This window comes from Hesperophylax consimilis, chromosome 7, assembly GCF_061612785.1.
Source record: "Hesperophylax consimilis isolate HC1 chromosome 7, BYU_Hcon_1.0, whole genome shotgun sequence".
In the NCBI taxonomy this organism is placed as follows: Eukaryota; Metazoa; Arthropoda; class Insecta; order Trichoptera; family Limnephilidae; genus Hesperophylax; species Hesperophylax consimilis.
In genome coordinates this window covers 1,921,316-1,943,614 of record NC_142842.1, presented here as the reverse complement: position 1 = coordinate 1,943,614, position 22,299 = coordinate 1,921,316, and the positions used below count along the sequence as shown (strand labels likewise).

The 22,299-nt window shown below is 33.9% G+C and overlaps 2 protein-coding genes across 4 annotated transcripts; one reads left to right on the top strand and one right to left on the bottom strand.

Annotated features, from left to right (window-relative positions):
• Positions 1–7,456: 7,456 nt before the first annotated feature.
• On the bottom strand, positions 7,457–15,395 carry Cnep1r2 (CTD nuclear envelope phosphatase 1 regulatory subunit 2). 2 transcript variants are annotated; one of them, XM_089633110.1, is made up of 4 exons: positions 15,226–15,395; positions 14,734–14,805; positions 14,390–14,524; positions 7,457–7,732 (listed from the first exon to the last, which is right to left on the bottom strand). In XM_089633110.1, exons 1-4 carry the CDS (start codon positions 15,254–15,256, stop codon positions 7,584–7,586), a joined length of 387 nt encoding a protein of 128 aa, XP_089489236.1. In that variant the 5' UTR covers positions 15,257–15,395; the 3' UTR covers positions 7,457–7,583. The 2 variants fall into 2 exon arrangements, with proteins under 2 accessions (XP_089489236.1, XP_089489237.1); XM_089633111.1 differs by lacking the exon at positions 15,226–15,395 and adding an exon at positions 14,890–15,055 and having other exon boundaries at positions 7,460–7,732.
• On the top strand, positions 15,272–22,269 carry LOC149422132 (enoyl-CoA delta isomerase 1, mitochondrial-like). 2 transcript variants are annotated; one of them, XM_089633108.1, is made up of 5 exons: positions 15,272–15,418; positions 15,725–15,978; positions 17,398–17,544; positions 19,743–19,955; positions 21,880–22,269. In XM_089633108.1, the coding sequence occupies exons 2-5, from the start codon at positions 15,730–15,732 to the stop codon at positions 22,132–22,134; spliced, it is 864 nt and encodes a 287-aa protein (XP_089489234.1). In that variant the 5' UTR covers positions 15,272–15,418; positions 15,725–15,729; the 3' UTR covers positions 22,135–22,269. The 2 variants fall into 2 exon arrangements, with proteins under 2 accessions (XP_089489234.1, XP_089489235.1); XM_089633109.1 differs by having other exon boundaries at positions 15,398–15,510.
• Positions 22,270–22,299: the final 30 nt, after the last annotated feature.

Genomic DNA, 22,299 nt, shown 5'->3' with positions numbered 1-22,299 from the left:
TTTATACATTTGTATTTATTTACGCTCTCAAGGGAATAAACTGTTCATATTATTATTGCAGAAATTTAGATCAACATTAAAGACTGCACTAACATTTTTTTAATATAAAGTATGAATTAGATTTTTTTCTACCATTATAAACATTTGGTACCATTCCCTAGTCTCGAGAATATTTTAACAAAGATTAATAATAAATTTTAAATAATAGCAATTGGATTTGGGTGTACATGATTGTATTTTTAATAATACATTTATGTGACCTTCTCATCTTATTATTTTATTACTATGTAGTCTAAAAATACTTTATTATCCAAAGTTCATTTTAAATAGTGTTTATTATATTTATAGACAACAAGTGATTGGTATGAATTTGCTCAAAACTTTAAATTAAATGTAATGACATAATTGTTTTAGCAATAAAGCCTTCATAAAACATAGATTTAAATTTGGTTTGATTTGTAAACGAATCATTTCATTTTACTTTGTTTTTCAAAACCATTTTTTTTAATTCTTTATTGTTTCCAAATTAACATTCCGTAGTAAAAACGAATCCTTACTGAATAGTGAATCGATTAAAACTGATTCACTGTATCGAGTTAATTAAATCTTTGTTTGATGTATTGATTCTGTGATTCATTTCAGTTTTAAATGTAAATACCTAGTCTAAAAGCGTGTGATTTCAGCCAACCCCTTTATGCAGTTAAAGTCAGTATACAGGGTGTCCGGAAACTCGTAGTACAAGCGGGAAACTGGTGAATCTACATCACATTTGGAGTCGATTTTGTAGTATATATTTTTTTGATTTGAGCTTTCGTTATCGAGTAACTCGAGTTAGAAGTTGATTTTTATTTTTTATTTTTTTTTTTTAATCAAATTCTTATAAATTATTACTGAAGATCAAAGTACCCAACTAATTAAAACTGTTTGAAAGTAAAACAAATGAAGAAACTCGGATTTGAAGCATTATTTTGAAATCACCCTTCATTTAACCCGGTGTAATCATAAAATATTTCTGCTCTGCAGGGTTAAAACATCTGTTGTTCAACCCTAAACACCAGAAAAAACTTTAACCCTAAAATAGCTGAAAAATATTTTTTTTTGGTTTTTTTTTTTTTTTGTGAAAATGCTCAAAACAAAAAACTTTATGTTTTTTTGGGTTCCCAATGTGGTGTAGATTCTCCAGTTTCCCGCTTGTACTACGAGTTTCCGGACACCGTGTATATGCGGAAATGAGAAAAAAGATATGACATAACTTTTTTTCTGCACTAAATGTGTTGTGACTCGTTTTAGGGATGCACTAAATTGATTCAGTATAATACTTGGAATTGATTCGTGTTCATCTCTGTACTGAATTCATTTCATTTGTTTGGTCTTTTGTCCTTTCATCCATGTCTAGTATTAAACTGTTCACAAACCAAAGTTTCCCGACTGTTACCTTTTAAATAATAAATCTCTATTTATATATTTTTTTATATTAATGTTTTTTTCTAACACTTATTTAAATGATTGATGTATGTATTTGCACTGTTAATTCCTTCCTTGTCAGTTAAGACTGAATATGAAAACATTAAAATGCAAGATTTTCATTTGGAATTGCTTGGAAATTATTATCATCAAAATTATTTTATGTTACATTTTTTAACATTGAAAAACTTTGATTTCAAAATATGAGAATAATGTAGAGGTGTATATCCTTATGTGTGCAGGGGCGTTGCTAATGTATACATTAAGCTACCAGTGCAAACCCCAGTAAGCCCGCTGCCTCCATTGCAAACTTTATATGTACGCCGGTAATGATCTTCTATCTTTTAATTTTCAAATGAAGTGTTTTGTTGATATAAGTTGTACAATTTTTATTTGACTTTGGAATTGTCGGCAAATTAACCATCCATTACCAGGTTTTGTAAAAATTTCTACAAACTTTACCGTGTTGCATTTCACAAATATTTAATATACCCTGTGTTCATAAAGTTTCTAGTGAATAAATCTACCATTGTTGTAAATTCATTTTATTATAGACGCGGCGTCCATTTCACAGACTTTGAATTATTATTGTAAAATGTACGCTCAACGCTTTTAAAATTATATTTATAGTGAAATTTTAACTTCACACTGTAGAAAAATAAATATTCTAGCAAATTCTTTTCCGTTTCAATTCTTTGAGAAGACTTTATTACGACATAATATTAATTATAATGTATATTTAGTGAGTGAATTATCAGATTTTCTTGTTATATTGTATGTTTTTGAGATTGTTTATTGATACCACATGTTGCTTTCAGTAATTATGTATTACCTTTTTATTAACCCATGTATAACCAACCGTTAGTATTTACGTAGTAGGAAAATCATAACCATTTTATTATAACCATTATTGATATGTTTGACATGATGCATTGCGTGGGTTATTTCTGTTAATACTATAATACTTGTCTATGTATAAAGTTCCACCAGACTACAGTTCTGCATTACTAAGTATTATCCTTTTATTAATAAATTGTTTAGAAATGGTTACAATAGTTTTTGTATATTTTGTGCAACACCTATAAAGTTGTAAAAAAGAGAACTACATAATTTTTATCCAATTTGCGACATTGTCAATTTAGTGAAGAAAGAGCTTTGTTCGTCTGAACCGTGAATTGAACAAAGGAGAAAAAAGAATATCGGCAACTCATTGGCAAGATTAGAAGTTCACAATTAATAAGCAAAATGGAATAAATAATTAAACCATATAAATGGTACACTCCAAATATGGAACTTTGGCAGTAAGCAGAGTTACTTACTCCCACCCTGTTTCATTAGCTTCGTCCAAACACCACAAGTCTTGTATTGAAGCTAGACTATCAAGCAATAGTTGAACATTAACAGAGAGGCCTGAATATATCATTTTAGCCACAATTGATTTCATACAATTTGTTTTGCCCTTTTGACTGGACTATGTGTTGTCTGGTCGAAGCTGTCAAAGCAGTCGCTCTGGTAATTTTAAACAAATAAGTTAGAAGTGTGTTCTCTCCGCTACTGGACTAAAGGTGTTTAAATGTGGAGTATTCATTTTAGCAAGTTTCATATTGTAGTGTATCTTTTATTGGTTCCATTCAAGTGAATGTTGCATGCCTGAAAATAATTTTATGCTTCAATAATAATTATACACATTGCTGCATCTCAATACTTAATGTAATTTCTAGGTTAATTGATTCTGAATGTTCTCAACCACCTGTAAGTTTATTGGCATACTTACCTCAATAAGAATACACATTCTTAAATGGTGATTCATTTCACTTGTATTACTAAAAAAAGTGTATTTTCATATTAACCAGTGATCGGAAACAATCAAAACACTGTATTCTCGCCATCCAAATATTAAAAGCTAAGCTCTTTGGCAAAACAGAAATTATCATTCTAAATAGTGTGGATAGTTTGATTAATGTATTTATATCGATAAGAATAAACACAATTAGGCTGAAGGTCTCAAATAGAATTCCATGCAAATGCTGTTTCCACTTTGCATTACTTATTACACATTTCCATAGTACTAACTGCCAACCAATCTCGTTTTTTCCTACATATTTTCTCACCCAAACTATTTTCCCGCCAATTGTATAATCAACCTGTCAAAATCCCTCTTTGCTTCAGTACATTTAAGTAATTGGTACATATATATATCTTAATACATAAAAATCACTTGTCACTGGGTTCATACACGCTAATCTCCCAAACCGCCCAACAGAATTCAATGAAATTTTGTGAATGTGTTTGGTTGGTTCCAGCTTGAAACATAGAATAGTTTCGGACCCGACAGGTGCAGAGCTCGTCGAGATATAAACAAAATTGTTAATGTTTAAATGGTAGAAGACATCAGGGACGTCCGAGGAATACGTTACCCAATATCTCTGTACAGGAATGATATACAAAGTGGAGTTAAAGTCGATGTAATGTAGTTTTTTAACAGTAACATTGTGGTATACAGTAGTGAATGGTGGAAGATGTCGGAGACGCCCGAAAAGACATTTGCAATAGCGAACCATTGCAGGGATCCACTAGAGTATATGTATAATTCCGACAGTAGTGTCCTTGCGAAATGTCACTGAGAAGCAGCCTTTTATCTTGCTTACGCCTACTTATTAGCAAAAAAGGGACAGCAGTATTCTGAAAAAAAAAAATTGTGTTCTTTTTATGTTACTAGCGCAGACCCACGAAAAATCGCAGGATATTATAATAACAAGCGCACAAACAAACAGACGCAGATAGCGATTTTGTTTTATACTATTTATACACAGGTATATTTCACATCACTTTGCGCATGCACCGATGCACTGAAATTGAAATTAGTATGTTTAATAAAAAATTTACTTTTTTTCAACTGTAGTAGAATTTATTTTCTGAAGTCGAATAACAAATTTAAAACATGCTGTATGCAAGAAATCCACAAGTTTTTATAATGCTGATAAAGTATTCCCAGGCAGAGCTCGTATGCACATCATCATGAAACATTTAAAAATAATGTACATCGTAACTTGCTTCGCACAATATTGATGAGTGATATTGACCATTCTTCTATAATTGGCAAGAACTTAACAATAACGTAGTATCAATCTACCTACCTACATCGATGATTCAGATACATAATACAATATTAGAAATATAATATACATTAATAAATATGTACAATCGAAATATAAAAGCGAGTTAGTACATGTTTACTTGTTCATTCGAAAATTAACGTATGAAGAAATAGTTATGAATACATAGAAACATAAAATAGTATCGAAGTAAAATATAATTAGTTACAAATAATAAATAAAACATTTTTACTAAAAGCAAACAATAGATATATGAATACATATACATATATATTTTTTCAAGTGTTCTAAAAATAACAATTTTCAAAATTAGGTGGTCACCTTACCATTTCATTATGTTGACATTTAAATTCAGTGTTACATATCTGAAAATAAGTCGTCCCGGACAAGAACTTTATAAACTGTATAATGATAATATCATATTATTTTTACGGTAAAATTATTAACGAATAAGTAGAATTATTAATGAATAATAATAATAATTAATAATTATTAATAATAATTATTAACGAATGTACGTAGTTAATGAGGTCTACCTAATCCTGTGCAAATTTTATTATTGTGTGTGTTTTATGAAATAAAGCATAATTTATTTTTTTGCTTCTTTTTATGCCTGGCAATACAATTCGAAATAAACATATGTTTGCGAAATCTCTATAGGAATATGTTCAAAGACATTTGACATTCTAGTATCTTCGGTCTTTTTCGTTTTCATATGAAACATGTGAGAAGGACAATTTTTATGAACGGTTTTTAGGATGATCGTTGATGACGTGCATACAATCTCTCACTGGGGCTAGTATAAAATACAAACGAAATACATATACCGAAAGCTTTTATAAATGTTGATTTATAATCAATAATCTTATGTAACTGAAACAGCCTTTCTATGGTTTTCAATTTGAGATTTCTCTTCTTGAGTCATATAGCTGCTCATGACATAATTAAAAGGGAATTGCAAAAATAATATTAAAAATGGTTGAGAACTTCTGCTTTTACTCTGTATCAAATAAATAATTACATAATACTATTTTTAAGATCATTAACACTACATATGTACTCACTAGAACAATTTAACCACAAGTCGATATATTTGATATTACAATTTCTATCAACTTGATAAATAATAATACATAATGAGTATTTTTACACTCTTTTTATCAGAAACATTTTTATACAAACATATAAATGTTAATATGGAATTACATTGCCTGTACCTACATGGTATGATTTACTGAAACAAGATATATGACTCTTTTTATTCTATGTTTGTTAGTAACTTATATTATTATGTATCTGTGTTCTAAGACATCAATGTATCATTAATTTTATTGAATTACACCAAAGTTATTAAAAATAATATGTAGTTATATTTTTTATTTATGGGTATCGCCGCTCTGGGAACCATTTCATTGGATATCCAATACCTCTGCCGTAGGTTATCTCATAGCAGGTTTTTGTGGGAGATGCGTCTGCCCACCAACTGAGGAAGGGATGGATTCATGCGTCACTCCTGGACATACTGACCCAGATTCCTACCCACTCTTCATACCTTTATCCTTTCCTCTCCTTAATTTTCTTAACCTTCCAGCGGGCGCGTTGAGAAATTTCCCTTGAGCGGGCGCTTGTCGTAAATTTTACGTCATCGAGTTTTCTCCATGTAAGTGGTGTTTTCTTTATACAAATGTTAGAGAATTTCTTTAAGGTTATGAAAAATGATAATAGGCAGTACTTAAAAATAAAATTATTTGAAAAATTATTATATTAATCCTTACAATTGTTACAAACCACCTCAACTGAAGAATGGTTCTTGCATGTAAAGGACTGGCAACGGCAACACTTCATTGATGCTGAGGATCTTTTCTTATCCAGTGCACATAACCGACAAACACTGCATTTTGGAAAGCTTCTGTTTTCTTCTTCTGTTATCGGTTCAACTGCCCGACCGTAATTAACTTTGAGAAAAGCACTTATTATATCTTGCGGTAAATGTTTGACATTTGATTTGATTTGATTTGACTCTAGCATAGCTCGAAGCTCGATTCTTTCGACTAAGTGGTAAGAGTGGGGGAAGCGATTTGGCACGTCTGTCGTAAATTTTACGACAGCGCGCCCGCTGGAAGGTTAAAAGACCAATCACACAGTATCCCAAAAGAAGGCATAGCTGTGTGGAGCTAATGAAAAAAAAATATTTTAAAATAGTTACTATTTCGCTGGATAGCTGTTTTGCCTTTTGAAGGCATTGTCAAACTGCGGTAAAGCCACTGATATAATATGATCTTTTTTTCATGTGAGCGCAAAAGAGTCCCAACTGCTCCCAATCGTTAAGAGCCAGTGAGACTAGTGATAAGTTGAGGAATAGTGTTAGGCTGAAGATAGTGGTGAGAAGAAGAACCTGGCTATTCAAATCTAGTCACCAAAAACGGCTAAAGCCATTTCAAGCAATGTTTCAATTATGAATGTTGATCTTTCACCAGAGCGATACTGATAGCATCTAGAACTCTGAAACTTGCTGCTATTTATATCACGTCAAAAGTCAACAGTGATCGCTACCACAGCTTTTTGTTTCTGGAATTTCTAGTTCGACCCAACTACAACTATCTTCAGCTCGTAATATCATTTCCATTCAACAATAATAAATATTAAAACACCACTTGTCTCAAAAAATAGGAAATTACTTTTTTCCACTCTTTTAAAACTTGCCATGGTTTGAATCGATAAACAAATATTTTGATCAATTTTTTTTAACATATTTCCGTAAAAATACTAGTAAACATCGTCATCACAGAGCAGCATCCCGGGGTGGGATTTGGCCTCTTCTGCATCACTTCCATTGGGGCACCCACTCGGTCATGATTTACGAGTATATTAATTTCAACAAAAAAAAAGCATTTCTCCAGTTTTCATATTTTGTATTATTGCTTAATAACAAGTGAAAATAACATACGTCAGAGACAAGGTACTTAAGAATAAAATAAATAGCTATTAGTTCCACATAGTCAGCTATGTGTTGGAGGCGGGCCGCGGCTTTAGGATCAGCTTCCCCGTGTCGTCACAGGACATGTTGAAGTCGGCCAGGCAGGTCCTCGTCCTGGCGGTTATAATGCTCGGCGCTATCACCCGCTTGTGAATGCCGCAGAGAAACAGCAACACTGGAATTATTAATGGCAATAATTAGCTTTTAGCGCAAAACTACGTAATATATACACACTAGCTGACGTGTACCCAGCTTTGCTCGGGGACTGTTACTGTTGCTCCATGCTGTTAAAAGGGTGAGCTGCTTGGAGCACAAGGGGATGCAGGCGTGGGGGCGTTTCTTCATCTGGGGTTATTAAAAACAGTTTACGCCAAAGAAATTAGAAACAATTTAATTAGTTTTATTTTTATTTCTAATATGGTTTCTATAATAATACGCATTTTCAAAAATTTTGTTTTACCATAACATTTTCCTTTTCCCGTATGTTTTACTATTGATACAAAATATTATTTTGTTATTCTTACATAAATCATATATGACTACCATAATGCGGGCATGAGCCTAGTAAGGTATCACCAAAATTGTAATCTTTTAAAATTTATAAAATAAATAAAAATTACAAACAAAATTGAGACAGGCAGAAGTTCAAGCGAATGAAACAAAACTTTTTAAGAAGATAAAGGGTTTGTATAGTCGACATATTGAAAACTCTTTGTGATTTAATAATAACCCCAAGTGGTTCGCTACGTTTGGTGACTAAGCAGGAGTGCCGGGTTGATGGTGTAAGGTTTGTTTAGGTCTTGTCTTAGTCACATTGACCCCCGATTCCTACCCACCCCTCAAACCTTTTTCCTTCCCAGAACTTTCTCTCCTTTTTTTTCTAAAAAGACCCTCCACACAGCTTCCAAAAAGATGACATAGGCCCTGAGGGATTTGTTTTTCCTCGGGGCCTCCTGTGTAGAGTTATTATTTAGCTCACCCTTTTAAATGTATCCGCAGAAAAAGCTCAATGATTTTTTTTTATTTTTTTTTTTTATTTATTATTATTAAGTTTAATTTGTAGAACTCCATTTTATTTTTTATATATTCAATAATATTGTTATTGGGTTTATAAAAACAGTTTATTTTTAAACAAGTTCTGCTGTGTAATTATCATTATTAAAATAAAAAAAAAATAAAGCTCAATGATATTAACAGATGACAGCGCCCTTGAGGTGATTTTGCACAAAAACGGCGCCATACAAAATCATCCAATTATTATTATCATTATGAAAATTTTGAAATCTTAGAGTTTTAACTAACCTTGGGATTCAACATTTTTTTATGGCGCAATGGTATTAGATCTGCTCACCATTGTTTTTCTGTCTAAGAGACATACTATTCACCTAATTAGAACAAAACAATCAAGCTTGTATCTCAATAATTCATGCCTCTGACCAATAATCTCTTGTAAGTCAAGGTTTCACAAAAAAAAAATCATAACTCGAAAACTACAAAAAATTGCAAAACATACATGGGCTTGATTTGGTACCCGTAGGGTGTTCTACCTCTGCACTTCCACTGTACACTCTTTTTTGGGACATGTATATCTGTATGTAGATAGATTGAGATTGAGTTAATTTTTTTTTTTGATTATGACTTACCAGTTTACTGACACTACAAAACAGTGTGGTAGTTTTACAGGCCAACAGTACCAACTGCTCCCAACAGTCCGGAATCAGGGATGTGTTGTATAGCTGAAGGGGGAGTAGGTAAGGAACGGAGAAAAAGAAGGCTGGAAAGTACCTGGCAATTCAGATCTGGTCACCAACGATAGCTAAAGCCATATAAAGCAACCTTTTAATTCTGAATGGTGGCCTTTCAGCAGGGCAATACTGATAGTATGTACAACTCTGCCAAGATTTGATATGGAATTGATTAGATAAAGTAATTTCTAACATACACATTTCAAAATATTTGTCATAATTTTATTTTCCGATATCCCTTTTATTCACATCCATTGTTTACAGGTAACATTATACAAAGCAGTTATTATCATTACAGTCATTATAGCAACCATACATTCAAAGATATGAATCAGAAATATTTTTCACATCAAAGTATGTACCAATAGAAAACCAAGTTGTTGAAAAATAAGTATTAGGATTTTTTGTAAAAATGTCTATAACCTATCCAAGCCATTAATGTGATTTTTAGTCCGTCAAGCTGTATCCATTTATTTTTATATAACAAAAAAAAATTATAAAGCATGTGTATTTTTATAATAATAACAATAATACATATTTGGATTATTTGTATAGTGCCGTTTTTGTGCAAAATCACCTCAAGGGCGCTGTACAAATATGTTGTATTTTATCAAAAAATTGCTTCTTTGTTATGTATGTAAAAGCCCAATTGGCGTATAAATAAATAAAAATGCTGACTAGTTTCTCAAATCAGTAGTGGTCCGTGCTGCATCTCCTGCAATTATGTTTACGAAAGAGTGCAAGCAGCCCACTGCGGTCGAGGTTGTGCATGAGAACCAAAAATACCTAACCTAACTGTAGTGAATGCGAAGTTTGATGCAGGAGCATAATATGCACAAAATAACTATTTACGTTGGGTCATTAGTGGTTATCATTGATCTTTCCATTCTAAACTGTGTTTTTTCAGCCAATCCACCTGTTGAAATAACCATTTTGTTTCGATTTAGTAGCTTAACCTATTTAAACATAGCTAGATAAAAAAAAAAGATTAAAAATATTTTTTAAAAGATCGCAGTGCCCGCTTTACGACTGGATAAGTAAGCTCAGTGTGTTCCTAAATCTGCTGCCTTTCCGTGTTCCATTGTTTACAGTGCACTCCCTCATATAAAGTAAAGTTAGTCCTTCGAGCCGGATATGAAACAGCCACCTCTAAATTTACTGTTCACTTCTTATATTTTACTCTGATTTCTTTTATTTTGAACGTCAATAGGGAATTCTCTTCACACCACAAAATCACTTATTATTAATTATTCATATGTAGAAACACTCCAGACACAAGAATACATAGTTTTTATAATTTTCAAAAATCATTTATTAAAGTTATTATGACTTTAAAAACAGGCGCGAACGAAATATTTCAATGCAGCTAAGAACGCCCAGTGATTGGTCAAGCGTTCAAGGGCAAACGATGACGTCGCGGTTGACCGGCCTGAGTAGATCCTGCAAACCTATTCGCTTTAGCTGTGTTTCGCCATTAGGAAATCGTACCGTCATCTTCTCGCTTTATTTTCGTTCCCGTTTTGCTGTTAACAATCAGTCTTTATCAAGACTTCTCTTATTAGTTCCGTGTAGGTCTCTTTTTGTTATTTCATTCGTTATCATTTAGCCTAGTTTATTAGTAGAGACGATTTGTCCCGTATTATTGTTGTGCGTGCAGCGTGCTAGCTAGATTTGCGATGCCGAAGGCCGAGCAAGGATTTCAGAATGCTGGGGCTGCAAATCTTCCTCGAATGGATATGATGATGGCGTTGACCTAAACGTATTACACGCAACAAAATAGCTGTGCAGTATAGATTGACTTTGTGTTGCTTCCAATAAAAAACTAGGTCTTTACACACATTCTTTGCTTCATTCACATTCATACATCGTATATCACGTTTATATGTTTTTTTTATGTAGAGTATTTTGTTCACTTGATTGTGTCATGACTTCCTCAAACGTCCCCGACTTCTTTACCATTCATATTCACGTCATATATTCGCTTTACACTCCTTTCTTTGTTCATTCGCACTACATATCTAAACTATCATATCTAAAGCATCCCTTTTTATTTGCTTTCATCATCAGCCTTGCATTCTTTACAAAAAAAGTTATGGTATTTGTTGACGCTAAAATTTGTGCAAATATTCCTATCAAAATAATTACGCGACGAACCACTTTATTTTTAGTTTTAAAATTTTGAAATTTGAACCCAAGTTAATACTGCGCATATATATATGGTTATTGGTTATGTAAGAAATTTTTCGTTTTGATAGACTCTGATAGACTTTAATCCAAGCTTTCCTTCTCTTGATATCAACTGGCACATGCTGGCAAAGTGTTTCTCTGGAGTAGATACAGTTGTATTTGTACACAACGGTACAAAACACCACCTCTTAGGAATCCGTTTATTAACATCTACATCCATTGCGAATGAATGACAGCTAACGTCATGTAAGGTAGGTTAGGTCTAGTGATGTATAAATTCCCGGGAATTTATTTCTGGGGAATTTTGGGAATTTTGATTTTAACAACATAATACCTCAAAAAGAATAATATTTATTAAATAAAAAATAAAATATACACACATATGGTACATATACAGGGTGCGCCAGAGAAACTTACTTATTTGAAAAAATTCCCGACCGTTGAGTTGGGCAAGTAGAGGGGCGGGAGGGGGCGCATCTGGAGGAGGACGTCCCCAAGTTTGTTTCCCATTCTCGTCAGTTGCCATTATGCTGTGGTCTAGAGAGCAGCGGGCATGAATTTGCTGCGACAACATTTCCCCGACCGCCTCATCTCTCTCCGAGACGATCTCCCATGGCCGGCGCGCTCTCAGGATTTGACTCCATGTGATTTTTTTTATGGGGTTATTTGAAATCCCTTGTTTATGTCGATCGACCACGGACCATAGATCACCTGAAGAACAACATTCCTGATGCTATTGCCAATATTCCGATTGATATGCTGAGAAGTGTGGACGAAAACTTCAAAAAACGACTTAACCAGTGTATGCGCGATGAGGGTCGCCATTTAAAAGATGTAATTTTTAAAACAGTATGAAAAAAAACTTGGTACATTGCATTTTCAAATAAAAAAAGAATTACAACAATAACTACAGTGCTTTTGTTTTTATTGAACTTTCAAATAAGTAAGTTTCTCTGGCGCACCCTGTAGAGCAGGATAGATCCATAAAAACTATTCCCATATATATAGGAATAGGATCCAAGAGAAAAATAACAAAAAAAACAACGATCAAAATTATTTTAAAGTGAGTAGTATCTCTATATAATTGTATACTGTACAGTATTAGGAGCCTATATACACTTTATGCTAGTAAACGGTATATATAAAAAATCAATCGTAAAACTGTAAAAATGACACAACTTTACAGATCGTTACTGTTCATCTGATGATACCGATTGGATACTGACACTATCAACTTCGCTTCCACTTTCACCTTCATATTCTTCTTCTTCATCTGACCCGGACGAAGTTGTTGCCAACTCAGGATTATCTACGTTTTCTTCTTCCTCAGCACAGTCAATTGGATGTTTGCGTTTGCGAGTACCAGATAGGTTTGAAACGTTATGATGCGAAGCAATCTGCTCATCCGTGGAAGAAAGGGTTTTCTTGGGAGCAACTTGAGAGCCTCTCTCAGAGGAAAGAAGTTTCCAATTATGTGCCACAGATGTTATTTTCCCTGCTCTTTGAGTTGTTAGACGATTCCTCCATGTTGTATGAATGCGACTAAAGGTGCTACAAGATCTCTCAGGGCAGCTGAAGTAATGGGAGCAGTCAATATTCTTATGGCAACCTGTGACAAATCAGAACATTTGCACATCCCCTTCCACCAGGTCACTGGCGTGATTTTATCGACACACTTCCATAGGAATGCCTTGCTCCATGATTCTTCTTTAGCCCTATAATTGGCTAAATCAACAAGAACATTTACACTATCAACAGTCTCCACATGACTTGCTACTTGGTCAATGAATTCAAGTGCTTCAAGTTGCTGTGCGTGGCTTAGCAGATGTCCTTGGGAACCTGGATCTAGTAGGGCAGCAGCCAGATGTATTGCAGCAATAGCAAATTCTTTGCGCTGCACCGCCTTTTCCAGTATTTGCTTCTCTTCGGTATGTGACGGTAGAGACGCTGGAAGAGTTTTACTTAGACTGCTCTCAATATCCTCAAAAGCATACAATACTTTGTGTGTTAGTGGATCGTCTCCCTCTAGCTGTGTAATCCAGGAAACAATCGGTAGCAGAACATCGGCTAATGATGTCACTCTTGTCCAGTAAACATCATCGTCCAACAGGCTGTTCTTCATATCACGAGGTAAAGATGAGGCAGCTTCGTTTATTGCAAATGTTTGCAGGCTTACTTTACATGCTAACACTCAATAAAGCATCCAAGAGGAGTGTAGAAACCATTTTATTAAAAATAAAATAAATTCCCCGTTTTCGGGAATTTATTTCAGGTCGGGGAATATTCCTGTTCCCGGGAATATTCCCCTGGGAAAATTCCCGGGTCTACATCACTAGTTAGGTCACAACACATTTGTTTATTTACATTTATACATATAATACAATATTTAACTGCAACTTGAGGTCAAAAAGTGGTAAAATAAATAGTAATAACTATGTGGATTGTAAATATACCACAAACACAACGAATAACACTTAAAAGGGAGAATAATGCGAGATGCAATTCATCAATGCGTTGATCCCCTTGGTTTAACCAGCAACAAGCAAGACAGGCGGCGATGGCGGCAAAGGTGTGACGTAGCACTTGTGACGTTTTCAGAGCCGAAATAGCACGCAATTTTTAAAACAACTACAAAAAATTGAAAATGCATTTAAAAAAAAAGAAAAAAAAGAGGCACATAATAAAATAATTATCTTTATTGAAATAAATTATTTACAAAATGCGCGAGAATTCCCTATTGTGCAAAATGAGTTGGGGTGGTTTTTCGAAATCTCACGTAAACTGTGACTCTCCTAAGTTAGCGGAGAACAGAAATTTTACCAAAGGGGTTTTGCTGCCCCAAATCCGGGCATTATTGTACTTGACTTAAAATTGGGTTTGTCTTCCAGACATGAACTTACCAAGAAGAATGGAAGTGATAGTGAAGCAAGGATGGTTGAACAGTGACTGGGAAAGAGAAACCATCGGAGTCAGGGGGTCCGTCAGCCAATACCAAGCCCCAATAGCAGTGCACACCGATATTACCCCCAGGAGAACTTTAAAAAAAAAACAAAGAAATATTTTAACACAAACCAAAATGAACATTACAATATTGTTGTTTTGCGTAAATTAAAGTCACAAAGTTCGAACTTAATAATTTTCAAGCCATCGATATTAAAATGAAGTAAGAAGGCAATATTATGAGTGAAATGTTACTCGCAGGTGTATTTAAAATAAGATAAGGTACTGATTTACAATTACTTACTTCTCCATCTCATAGTAGCCGGGTGGAGACAAGATATAACTTCAGTAAGCCGCCGCTCAAAAGCTTTTAAATCTAAAAAAGATAGCAAGGAATATAGTAAATAGTAAAGAATCGCGAAAAATATACGAGTATTTTCAGCTAAGGGGTGCTGCATACCATCGCAGGCGGTCTGTTCGAGGGACATCTTGAATATTAAGTATTTGCGTTAAACAATCAAACAGTTATTAGACAATTTGACAATCGGCTATAAAAAACTCAAACCACAAAAAGGCATCTGTAATCTGACAGCAAACGATTTGTTAATTTGACGCCGTCAAAAACAAGCAGTGTCGGTAAAGAAGATTATGGTATGAAACGTCTTCTTTACCGACCGTTTTATAATTTTATGACGTTTCATAAAAAACAAGGTTCTTGTACGGTTTTTGTCATGTCTACAGGACGATAGGAATGTTATATATTATATAGATGGGCAGTAAAATAAATTATGTTTACCATTTTGCTTTAGTTTTAATCGGTTATCCATTTTTTTCTTGAGATAGATGATCCATCACAAAATAGTAATCTCTACTTTGTGGTTGCAAATCAAAATAATTGTTTATGGTGTTTTTGCACTGTCAAAACTTTGGACTTTGGCATTTTAAATTTTTATAATTTTGGTACTTACGGGCACTTCCAGGTTTATTAGGTATGTTGGATTCTTGGATAATTTATTCATTACGAATTATCTGTATGTCTGTCGGCTGACCCATATATTTTGTTAAAAAATATTGAATCTAGGTAATCACTCATTTCGGAAAGTACTACAAAGTTAACTCTTCGACCTAATAAATAATATATCATAATAAATGTTTTATTACAATATGCCGTTTCATTTTTTTTTTTTCTGTAACGTCTGCAAAAACCAAATATTTGTTATGTTATATTATTATTAATTACAATTGAGCCTGTATTAATGCCTGAAAGTTAACTTATAAGTTGTTTTTTTTTTCAGCAATCATGATGTCGTTCCGCCAGCTAGGCAGGTTAGCAGTAAGGGAGGTGAAGATTGCATCTTCCATTAGCGCCAGAGCCATGAGCTCTGCGGGTCCATTGGTGGATGTGAAAGTCAACGACAAAACTGGAGTGGCAACTGTCACAATGCAGCGTGCCCCGGTCAATGGCCTAAATCTTGAACTTCTCGCCGAGTTGGGCAAAACATTCGATGACCTGTCCAGCAATAGATCCAAAGGAATGATTTTGACTTCTGTAAGTAATATGTTAATGTTTACGTAGTTTCACGTCTCGATTACTGCCAGCCTTCCAAAATATCAAACTGACAAATTTCAATCAGTGTTTAATGCAGCAGCACGGCTCATAACCGGCGTCTCTAAATATTCGCACATTTCCTAACTTTCACTGGCTCAAGTGCCCTGAAAGAATCCAGTACAAATTGTGCTGGATGGTGTTTAAATCCATCAATGAAATTACCCCACCCTACATCTGTGAACTATGCGTCCCGGAAAACACTGGTCTGAAGCAGTCAACTCTTAGATCAGTACCATCATCAGCTATAGGCAGACTGATGGAACCTGAGCGCAAGCCAAATACTAAGTTTGGTGATTGCGCTTTCGGAGCATCTGGGCCGAAGGCTTGGAATAAACTCCTCCGGAACTAAGATGCGTAACAACTCCAACAGAATTCAGGTTTAAACTGAAATTTTACCTTTTTAAGCTAAAGCTTAAAATTTAAATAAATACCGGAAAGGCTTTCAAACCGTATCTAGATTTCTCTAATAAACAATAAACAGTGTTAATCTCAAGTGACCTACCAGGTAAGTATGTTACTGTATATTAACTGCCTGTACAAAATATAAATAAATAAGAATAACAATACATGTACATTCTAGCATCACGTTCATCAATCAAATGCATTGTACATACGGGCTTTGTATTGGTGATTGACGAACCGCAATCTGCAATCTGTTAGCCAAAAATTGACAACAGTTTGACTATTCTATAGTTAGTAATAAGATAGATAGTTGTAGAAATTCATCATATATTTGTGCAGCGCCCCTGAGGTGATTTTGCACATAAACAACGCTATACAAATCATCCAAATATTAATATTGTAATGAGTATACAAGATCCATTGATAATAAGAAATGTGTCACCTGTCAAATGAAGTATGGCTAGTCCACAACGGAGTCCACTATGTTTTGATGCCAGTCCTGGCATTTGGCGACGAGGCATGGTATTGGATAATTAGACAGCAGAAATGATGACATTGAGATAACCATACATGTGGTAAAACCATTAAAAACCAGGAATGTTTCACCTTTGTTCACCGTCACTATCACTGATTAACTGACGATTTTCAAGTCTGCTTTCAATCTACCTACCTAAAAAAACGCATATTTTGCAATTCTTTCTGCAGATGTTATGTGATCAGCAAGTTATAGCAGTTCCATGAAATTAAGCCAACAAGAGTAATGCAGACTTGCATTATTTTTTGTGGAAAGCAGTTTCAACAAAAAAGTTTACCACATTTATCGACTTCTCGATGTCTTCATATTTGCTTTAAATTCATTTTATTTTGAAGGCCAACTCAGCTAATTTGAGTCAACCTTCATTGTGGTCACTTTTATTTGATTACTACAAATCATTAATATGGTAATTCTGCCCGCAGTCCCTTCCTACGATCTTCTCTGGAGGACTGGACATCATGGAGATGTACAAACCTGACCCCAAGAGGGTGCGGGACTTCTGGTCAGCCCTGCAGGATTGCTGGATGAAGCTCTTCAGTTCCCCTTACCCCACTGCTGCGGCTATCAATGTAAGTATAGATGGGGTACCTAGTTAGTGGCTAAGTGGTCCAAAGCTGTGGGTTCCAACAACTCGATTTTTCGAATTATGTACCTGTATTAATTTTTTCAAATCTTCTGCTGTGGATGAAATGTCAAAAATTTAAGTAGGAACAAAGTAAATTTTGGCAGTTTCTAAAATAAAATTCGGAAAGATATGCTCCCATATCAAATAAAATATAATATCAGGAAAAATATCTGGAAAACATGGAATAATCAGGGAATTTTGAAATTCGTTTTATGTGGCGAACCTGAAAGGGGTAAAAAGGGGTGTAAAGGGGTTTACTAACAGACTGTTCTTTAACGGACTTTACTACCTAAAAAGCCTGCTACGTGTATTATAATTAGGTACTTAACTTTTTTCCAGCTCATAATGCATATCTTTAAGATTGAAATCTTATTGCTTAATCTGATATTATTTATATTTGCACAATCACAGCATTGGCTTATTTATACATGTAAATGTTAAATTTCTGTACTAATTATGAACTTTAATCTCATATGATATTTATTGTGTAATAATTAGACATTCGTTTATACAAGGCGTCCCGGGGTAAAAAAGTAAAAATAACTTTATTTTCCCGTACAAACAATTCAACTTTTTAACCTAAAAACTACCATAAAACATTCTAATTTCGAAATAAGTAACTTATCTTTTTTAATTTTAAAATCATGTAGAAGTTTACTTCCCGAATACCCTGTTTATTATGCGCTGTCAAAATGGCTAAATATGCTTGCAAATATTCACTTAAATGCCAAAATATATACTAACAACGCCAAAGTATCCATTAATAAGGATGCCATAATTTAGCCGACAAAATAGCTCGCTTCTGTCGGAAGATCGCAGTATTTCCGCTTTGCAATAAAATCCAAATAAATGAAATATTTCTGAATGTATCCTAAAACTGTTATTGAAAAGTGAAGAAATATGCTTTTAAATTTTATTATTAGAAATAAACATATATTTTTTGGGTATTAAAATTTTGAATCCAAACATAAAAACAAAAACAAAAAATGGCTCACTGTATGTTTTTTTGTTACTAAAATTACTGATAGTGAAAAAATACGTAAAAACACATTTATTTTACTATTCAACTTTACAAATATAAGGTAAAAAAACGGGTTCTTTCATTATAAATCTTATTATAGTGAGTTTACAGTTACATTTTTACAATTATATGTATAAAACAAAAAATTTACAGAAAAATTGCAAAAGAAAATTATGAAAAAACATAAATAACCATTTTAAAAGTCTTTAGAATAATATATCATTGTAAGCTAATACAAATTAATTCTTTCAGTAAGCCAAGTCTTCAGTAAGTTCACCAATTATTTGTTTTGGGCACAGTTTTTAATTTCAGCAGGTAACATATTAAAATAACTGGGAATCATATAGTTTAAAGTTCTTTGTCCATATTTATTTGTATGCTTAGGTACAAGAAGTCCTTCTTTAAAGTTAAAACAAGTATTATTATTGTGTTCTAGCCTGTTTATATATAAGAGATTATTTATGTGCTGAAATATAATTTTGTACCAGAAACGTTAGTGTCACCTCATTTTTTTTGTTGTTAAATAAATATAAAAATAATTAGTAAAAAATTCAGTTTTTTTCAAATTGCTATTGGAAATTTTGGTTTCATAATGTTGCACATTTGAATTCTTCTGTGGTTAACTTCTAGATTTGAATATAAAGTGTGGTGTTTTCTCTTTCTAACACCATTTAGATGATATTTCTCACAGCGAAAGTAAGGGAGACAACATCTAAGAGACTATATGAGTTGTTCCCAAAAGCGAACAAATTAGCCTGAAGAGATATATGGTATTTCAAAGCTTAACAGTTCACAATGACAATAACGAATACATAGCTGCAAAATACATAGTTGCATTCACCAAGAAACTAAACAAAAAACAGTGTATACTATGTGATGACAAAGCTCTCTATTTAACAGTTTTTACTTTAGAAACAATTAGATTTTATGTATAATTACTAATATATAATTACTTTATGTGATAACTTATTTTCTTCTTCTGGTACCCTCTCCATACACAGTATATTCAGTTTAGTTATGTCAACTTCATATTATAGTGTCTGAATTTTATCGATTCCCATTGTCACATCCCGTACGTCTCTTCTCCAAATGGCTTCTAAAGTACTTCCTCTATTCTCCAGGGACATTCCCCTGCCGGCGGCTGCCTGCTCGCCATGTCCTGTGAATACCGGGTGATGGTCGGGGGCAAGTACACTATCGGCCTCAACGAGACGGCGCTGGGCATCGTGGCCCCGCCGTGGTTCCAGGACACCATGCGCAACACCATTTCGTCGCGCACTGCGGAGTTGGCACTCACCCTTGGCACACTCTTCTCCACAGACGAGGCTCTGAAGGTAGGTCTCACACTTAGTACAAATACACCTTCGAGCACTGGGAATATCTTTTCGGTCTTTAAAATGTCCCGGTAAATTGAGAACTTTCTGTAGGGTGTACTGTATTCTTTTTAACTTTTGTTTATTAATTTTACTGTGTTGTCTCAAGATGAAAAACATAGAATAAAGACCATGAGAAATGCTATGAGCTCATGTTTAGTGACCAAAAAGTCTGTCCAATCAGGCCTTAAATTTCAAATATAGAACTCAGTGTTTCATGCAAGTATAAGGACGGGTTGTTTCGGAGAATTTGAACAATTCATCAAATTTCAACGTTCATTTTCAAGTTCTGTTAAAGATTTTTTCAAGTTCTGTTTTTATTTCAGTTTTGTCAAACAACTAGCCTACAATGATATAATAACAGAACTTGAATAGGACTTTCACAGAACCCGAAAATGAACGTTGAAATTTGATGAATTGTTCAAATTCTCCGAAACAACCCGTCCTAAGACACACAGAGCTCGTGCTGAATAGGCTAGAATCAAAAGGTACCGAGTCAGTGGCGACATTGAATTCCATTCAAATCTATATGGAAAGCATTTCTTACCTATCATTATCAAAGAAAGCAATCACTTTGTGGCTTGACATTATATAAATTTTAAAGTCGTTCCCTTACTCCCTATGTAACCCCCACCCCTCTACCTACCCCTCCACCAGCCTGTTTTTGATGCTCTTTCCCTCTCGCATATGTTTTCTCTTTTCTTTATATTTACCTTTTAATTTACTGTCCTCTGTAATTTAATTTAGTTTGTATTTCCATTGTCCTGAAGAAGGTTGCGTGCAACTGAAACCGGTCGACTTATAATATATAAATCAATAAAATGGTTTAAAACAAATAAAAAAATTATATTTCATTTATTATCAGTGGTGAAACATAACAAACATGTTATATTATTTTATTTTATGCTTCGAAAAGCTCAATAAATATGAAAAAGCATTTAGCTTTGTGGTTTACGGATTCACACTTAAACCACAAATAGTCCCTGAAGAGGAACAGTAAAGTTGCGCAGCCTTTTTCAAGCAAAACGTAAACTCGGATTTGAGGCTAAAATATACAAAACAAAATAAAAAAAAATTTAAATATCCATAATATGGATATGTACTATTTTATTTATTTATTTTTAAATTAATTATTTATTTACACCCGTCGGGCTTTTACATACAACAAGTATAAATTAAGTACATTACATAGTGCATTCAAATTAACGTAATAAAAGAAATAATAATATGTTTATTCCCAGCGCCTGAATGGGAATTACTATTCAATTAATCCATTTTGGCAGTATAGAGCAACAATAAGATAATATTAAAAATAAGATAGGAACAAAACAACATAATAAAATAATCTATGAAATAAATGTGACAAGTTTAATGTCAGAAACAGATGTAATGCCTCCGCCCGGCCCCCGCGCCGCCCCTCACTCCACGCCACAAATCTGTCCCGAATTCAAATTTGTCGCATCAGTCAGATTCAACAAGTCATTGTGGGTGTATACACAATTTGTTATCAGTCAATTGTATTTTCAAATTGGCGGGGGGCAGTTGATAATGAGCAACCCCGGGTTCTCAGGGGCCTTATTTGTTTGCTGTCACTTGTTATAAAATTACCGATTAATTTTCAAATTGACATAGTGTCTGCATTTTAAATGACATTAAACAGACGATATTATTCACCCAGTGACCAAGTTTTTAAAAATTCATCCTAAAAAATTACAAATTTGCACCCGATTTATTCGAAAATTCAAATCAAAAAAGTTAGCTATTGTAGCCTTTCCCTTTTTCTCACAACGACTCAAACAACAGAAATAGAGGTTAAAGAGAGCTCTCAGCCGCAGGATCATTATAAAGTTGACTTTAATATTGTGAAATAACATTATTTTTCCAGATTGGAATGATTGATGAGCTTGCGACTGATAAAGCCGACGCCATCGCCAAGTCCGAAGCCTTCATTGCCAAGTTCGCCAAGATCAACCCCCAGGCGCGAAGCCTCAGCAAGATGCTGTTCAGGAAGAAAATCGTCCAGGAGCTGGAGGAGAACCGAGAGATGGATCTGGAGATGTTTGTCTCCACGGCCACTAGCCCCAAGGTGCAGAAGTCATTAGAGCTGTACATCGCAGCACTGAAGAGCAAGTCAAAGTAACGGGAGGAACTAACCAATAGGTTAATCTATTAAAAATTCTAAAAAAATACATACCTCCAAAATGCCAGAAATTAGAACCAAACTTGAGATTGAAGATTGCTTTCATGTGAGTCATTGAATCATTTTAAAATGTCAGTTTTTGATTGTTTTTTGTAAACATAATAC

Bases quoted from the DNA above. Each gene is read 5' to 3' on its own strand.
- Cnep1r2 (XM_089633110.1), bottom strand. From the start codon at position 15,256: ATGGATAACCGATTAAAACTAAAGCAAAATG. The intron at 14,806-15,225 runs GTAAACATAATT...TATCTTTTTTAG, and splicing joins ATTAAAACTAAAGCAAAATG to ATTTAAAAGCTTTTGAGCGG. The intron at 14,525-14,733 runs GTAAGTAATTGT...TTTTTTTTAAAG, and splicing joins GGCTACTATGAGATGGAGAA to TTCTCCTGGGGGTAATATCG.
- LOC149422132 (XM_089633108.1), top strand. From the start codon at position 15,730: ATGATGTCGTTCCGCCAGCTAGGCAGGTTAGCAGTAAGGGAGGTGAAG. The intron at 15,979-17,397 runs GTAAGTAATATG...TTCTGCCCGCAG, and splicing joins AAGGAATGATTTTGACTTCT to TCCCTTCCTACGATCTTCTC. The intron at 17,545-19,742 runs GTAAGTATAGAT...TCTATTCTCCAG, and splicing joins CCACTGCTGCGGCTATCAAT to GGACATTCCCCTGCCGGCGG.